This window comes from Chelonoidis abingdonii, chromosome 4 (assembly GCF_003597395.2).
Source record: "Chelonoidis abingdonii isolate Lonesome George chromosome 4, CheloAbing_2.0, whole genome shotgun sequence".
Lineage (NCBI taxonomy): Eukaryota > Metazoa > Chordata > Testudines > Testudinidae > Chelonoidis > Chelonoidis abingdonii.
This window is the reverse complement of record NC_133772.1, coordinates 77,290,853-77,296,852: the sequence shown is the minus strand read 5'-3', so window position 1 is coordinate 77,296,852 and position 6,000 is coordinate 77,290,853. Positions and strand designations below refer to the sequence as shown.

General features: G+C 40.8%; 2 protein-coding genes across 2 annotated transcripts in view; one reads left to right on the top strand and one right to left on the bottom strand.

The window, feature by feature from the left end:
* The window catches only part of SYT13 (synaptotagmin 13), a 43,696-nt gene extending 39,553 nt beyond the window's left edge, over positions 1-4,143 (top strand). The window contains exon 6 of the mRNA XM_075065268.1: positions 572-4,143. Within this exon, the coding sequence (XP_074921369.1) occupies positions 572-876 (305 nt within the window). The 3' untranslated portion in view covers positions 877-4,143. The remainder of the gene's footprint in view (positions 1-571) is intronic.
* Positions 1-6,000, bottom strand: part of PRDM11 (PR/SET domain 11) — a 276,782-nt gene that overhangs the window by 199,973 nt on the left and 70,809 nt on the right. The gene's annotated exons all lie outside the window — the stretch shown is intronic.

The following is a 6,000-nucleotide window of genomic DNA, read 5'->3' as shown; positions in this document are numbered from 1 at the left end:
TTGGGGGGACCAGAGCGAGGCAGGCACTGTAATTCCTGTCTGGTGGCAGCGAGATAAGATCCAAGCTGGTAATTAAGCTTGGAGGTTCATGCTAAGCACCCAGATTTTGGACGCTAAGGTCCAGATTTGGGAGTAAGGCTTAGGATAGGGACCCGTTGCTTTTGTGGATGGAATACTGGATGGAAACCCCAAACTTTGCAGGCGTTCAGAATCCAACCCCATATCTGTGTCCTAAACTCCATCTCTGGCCTTCAGCTCTATCCCAGGGTACACAAAAGCCTTGGATTTAAACTTCTCTGAGCTCCAAAGGAGTGTTCTAGATTCAGATGCTGATCTCAGTCTGAATAGGTTGTAGCATCTGCTATTTTATAACATCTGCCTGGGCATTTTGGGCTTAATAAACTGGGATTAAAAAGCAAAAATAACTAAAATTTTAAGAAAGAACAATTAGAAGTTGCTCATATGCTTTTCCTTTGGTCCATAGTCATTAGTTCAGATTCTCTTTTAATGGTTGTCTGCCTGTCCTGTGCTCACCACCGTGGTGTCTTTCTTTCCTTCATTTCCCATGCAGATGTATCTGTCAAGGTGACCTTGAAGCACCAGTCTCTGAAACTGAAGAAGAAGCAAACAAAGTGTGCAAAACACAAGATCAACCCAGTCTGGAATGAGATGATCATGTTTGAAGTGCCCCATGAGCTGCTACGTGCCTCCAGCGTGGAGCTAGAAATGTTAAGCCAAGATGGCCTGGGGCAGAGCCAATCACTGGGCAAGTGCAGCCTGGGTCTGCATGCCACAGGCACAGAGAGGAACCACTGGGAGGAAATGCTGAGGAACCCCAGGAGGCAGATAGCCATGTGGCACCAACTTCATATGTAGCCATGCAATCTCTGTCATGACCAGCCAACTGCCTTTCATACTGGGAGGTCTCCGAGTCAGGAGGAGTAAGCCAAGTTATATTTCATCTTGTAGGAATGTGAACCACACCCATCCATAAAATGATCAATCACAGCATTCTGTTACGGACACTGCTTTTTTCGGGTTTCCTGCCACAAGGACTCTCTCAGGCTAAGCCAGGCAAAGTTCTGGAGCCCACGTTGTAGGGAAGAGTCCTGAACTCTCTCCTAGGGATGGAATGCATGACCCCAATAGACCTCTAACTTCTACAAGGACAAGATTCTGACACTGAAAAGCCGCTCATGAAAATAAATGCAAACTGTCAGATAGGCTTTTGTATGTGTTACATTTAAAGGTGAGCTGAAAAGGGAAAAAATGGGCTTGCGCTATTATTTACTGCTTTATGATGGAGAAAGAAGGCCTGATTTTTAGTTATTTAGTTAGTTTTCTGCTTATTTTATATGTTCAGGTCTTATCTACCCTGCTTTCCCTTGAAGACTCTATAGATGACTGGAGAGCTAGCAGGTATACAGCATACTTAATCAGGTTTCCCATCTATGGTAAGAGGGGAAGTGAGTTTTATTCACAATGTTCAAACCACTTTGTCTTTTTATGAACATTTTTAAATCAAACACTTGACAAACTGTTTAGAAGAAAAGCTCTCTTTGTTAAAGGTTTAACACCTCTAGCCCTTCAATTAATGGCAGAGACAGAGCTCCGTGTCTGTGTCTAGCTCTGCTACAGAGACCGCCGGCAAAACTGGGAAGCACAGATTGAGATTTTTAAGGTTAATATGTACAAGAAGAATTTTTCTATGAATACAGAATGAGAAAAGGGCACAGCCCCCCTTTGTTTGTTTTTGCCACCGTAAGTCTTTTTTCAGAAACACTGGATTTCTGAGCTCCTCTTGGGAATGTAGAGTTCAGGCTCAAAACTCAGGCCTTCTCCCATCTCAGAATGTGGTAGCCAAGCTTCTCTAGTGGAAGCAACTGGGCTCTCTGCATGGTTCGACCTCACCAAATTAGAGATGCTAACACACACACTATCATTTTCCCCTGGTATATACTTAAAATCTGTCCCTATTCCTGTGAAAAAAAACAAGTAATGGAAACAGATGGGCCAAAAAGTTATAACTCAGTCCCAGGTTTCTGACCAGTCAACAAATCTTCCTCACCAAAGCCCGCATTGAGGGGGTAGTCTCTGCAATAGTTGTGTCCATTTTGCAGTCCATGTTTTCCACATTGCTTTAGGTGACCATATGGAACAAAAATAGCAAAAATAAACTGATTCCTGAGATATGAAAAAGAGAGAAGCTACGTGAAGGGAAAAAGAGGCAGAAATGTAAAGAGACAGTAGAACACAGAGAAAGATGGAGAGAGAGAGAGAGCAGATCATATATAAACAGCGAGAGAGCCAAAGAAGCAGAAGTATTCTCCTAATAGGGTACTGTAGAAACCCAGCCTTTGAAGTGAGCACTGCCAAACCCAGTGTTTGGATTCCTTCCTGTTCCTTCGTTGCTGGAGTCTTTGATATCTTGGATTTAGGGTTGCTAAAAGCCATTGAAAACATGAAAGCTTCAAAGTCTCTTATCCCAAATCTATATGTGTAAGTAGTGTATACCTCTTTCCTCCCAGTGTTCTTGGGGAAGCTCTCCTCTCTGTCTCTCACATGCAGGTCATTGACATAAGAACAGCCATACTGGGTCAGACCAAAGGTCTATCTAGCTCAATATCTTGTCTTCCGACAGTGGTCAATGCCAGGTGCCTCAGAGGGAATGAACAGAACAGGAGATCCATCCCACAATTCAGAAAAATCACTGACGGTGTTCTATCTGGTTATTGACAATAACTTGCCACAAATCCTTCCACTTACTGCTATCCTTTCTGCTTAGAAATAGACTAATTTCTGAAGTGAGCAGGTGTTGGATATTCTGATTATGTTCCAGGAAGCAGATGAGACTGAGTAACTTACATAGGATTGTTTCACCAAGTTTGGGTTTGATGCTGAGGTGCCATACTGAAACCCAATCTTAGTTACCAGCACTGCTTAGAAGAGCAACCCAGAAGGCTGCCAGGTACTACATCATCTCAGGACTGAATGACTTTCTCTTCACTGGCCCACTAACTCACCATCACCTTTCTCTTATGCTTTTCAGATTTGGTATGGCTTAAGTGTAATTATTTACACTCCTTTCCATGTCTTGGGATACAGAAGGGGTATCATCAACAGAGATGTTGCTTTGTCTCTATGAGCTCACTGCTTGTCCTGCCACTCCATTGCAAAGAGCGGGCTCACCTTTAAGAGATATGCCTGGGGACAAGGTATTCAAGGGGCTAAAGATATAATCATACCATCCATAGCTCTGAAATACTTAAGAGTAGGACACATGAGACTAAAATTACAGTGCTTTCCACTTAATTCTAGCAATGATCGGATTGATCCACCCTTTAATTTGAGTAAAACTACAAAAACCAAAGCATTTATATTAGCAATTACCCAATCTCCACCACATTTGATAAGATTTGGTCACTTTATACCAGCATTATTCACAGGTTGTTCCCTGGCCTACAGAAGATTGTGGCTTAATTAATAAGCAAGAGCCAAAATTCTGAACAAGATGGAGGAAGAGCCCGCACAAGACTCATGGAGATGCAAAAGATGGATTACAGCTAAAAGTTGTGTTAGCCACCCTGGTGCGGATTCCAGTTTACACAGCACGATGCCTATATCATCAACAGCAGTATAATAAGATTGAACATTTATTTAAATCAAAGTAATAAGTATGGACTTGATTGAAATAAGAGGCTGCATGTTGGTGAATCTTACCCCATACATCTTAGCTTCTGATTATCTCTATTTTACAGTGTTTTATAATTATAAACCTGTAATATAGCATGAATTAATAGTGATAATTTATAGTAATAAGACTATAGTATCATTCAGGATGTTTGATCTCAACCTTTTGCAGTATAATCTGGAACTTTTTTTGGTTTTGTTTTAACAGTGCAAACCGATTTTAACATTGTCTCCTCTATAGTTTCCTCAGAGTGGTGTTAATCTGCCTTATTTTGATGATGTTATTTTTTCATGCTATTATGATAGTTGGCTGGCACTGGAGATCCCAAAGGGCCAGATATTTCTGTGGCCAGAAATCTAGGCCATCAAGTTACTGATCACAATTCAAGCACGGTGGTACTAATTAAACTGGTTGTTATGGTTCATTATAGTGCAGAGGGGAGTGAAATTGTAGAAGTAGTGGGGTAGCATGGAGGAGAGGCTACTGCATGGGAAATGCAGCTCCATAATTCCATATGTACCACTTGTCATACACATTTCCCCATCTGTGGATTTTTTACTATTGGGACTACAGAACCTGACTTGTGACCAGTATGTAAAAAAAAACCCAAACCATCTATTCAGTTACAATATGTACTGTAACTGTAGGGTGCTGTGTCCCAGCTGTGTGGATAGTTCTGTTCTCTCAGTTAGTGCTGAATCAATGTACCGGCACGGAAGTAAGGGAGGATAGCTGGAAAACATTGTTGGTTATTAAAGTTTCCATGCTATGTTTTGTAAGTCAGTGTTATATTTGGTCTCTTTGCCTAATTCTAATGATGTAGCAGCTAGATCCTGTCCTCTCTAAACTGCCCCTGCAATTTCAAACTTCCGGTTCTAAATTGTTCAGCATGTGGCTGCTTGCTGTGAAACAAATGCTGTGTTTGAAATGCAAAGGAATTTCATTTCAGTGATGAACGAAGTGATCACTATATATCCTTACCACGGTCAGCATGAGGCTCAGTAAATTGATGGACTCAGTTATGCTTTCACACACTGAAATGCAACTCCATTAAAGTCAATAGACTTGCACCAGTATAAGTGAGAGGAGAATCTGGCCCAATGTTTGGAAAGACTCAGAGGAAAGGAGCTAGAGAAGTGTATGATATTATCATCAGATACAAAGTTTTCCTCCCACCCCCAAGATGGGAGGAGGTTGTAGTTTGGCTCCATTAGAGAGATAAACCCAAGAGCTGAAGGCCCTAAATTCAAGTTTCCACAATGTTTGCCTTGGATTTGAATCTGAGATTCCAGACTGAGCCCCTCTTTTATCGTTAAATGATACACAGGAAATTCAGTTATCTTACAATTACAACCAGCATTATTTGATTCCTATTATGTCCAGCTGAAGTACATACTGGACTCACTTGTAATTACCTCCACTTCACAGTGTAAAGAGTTATTGATTCTCTGTTATGTACTGTGTAGTGCAAGTTGTCAATTGTTATTCACCAGCAAATGCATGATTCATATGTGATTCAATAATGAGGTGGAAAATAGGGTACAATCCACATCAGTAACAGAGGCTAGAATTCAACATAATGGCATTTACTAGCACTATGACAAATTTAACAAAGGCACTGAACTGATGTGGCTTTGGCCTCATTTCTTGCACTTTTGTGAAGGTCAGTTTAGGTCTAATTAAAGAGCTGAGATGGAACATGTTACACGTTTTAAAGTTCAGATCAATCACAACTGAATTTTGTTCTCTTAAAGAAAGTTAACAGAGTGATGAACTATCGGAAATAATAATACTTAGCACTCAGCTAGTTCTTTTAATTGGTAAGTCTCAAAAGGAAAGAAGAATATTGAACAGCACAGAAAAATGGTGACGTGGCCTTCCAACAGGAATGACCAAGCTCTTCCGGTTATTCAGCCCCTTTCACTGATGTCTTTATTGTACAGAATCAGTTTTTGGTTGTCTACCTTGTACTCACAGTCCAAGACACAAAAGGAGAGCATGAGACTTGTCAATCGTGTCGGACATTACAACACAAATGTAAATCTTCAATAGTAAATAAATAATTCCAAACTGTGAACATAATGTCTGTTTTAATTGTGGTAGGATAAGTCCCCTATGTTTCTAACTCATAAATCAGACAAGTAACATTTTTGTGGTGGGCCAGTGGAAATTTGAGGAAGATTTTTTGAGCTATGCCATTAAGTACATAGATGGTATAAAGTTATGCTGTGGCGGGAGACAGAATTCAGGGTCACACCCTTGCCAAGCACAGGAAGAGTATTGCCTTGCTTTTCAGCAAGAAAATGTAA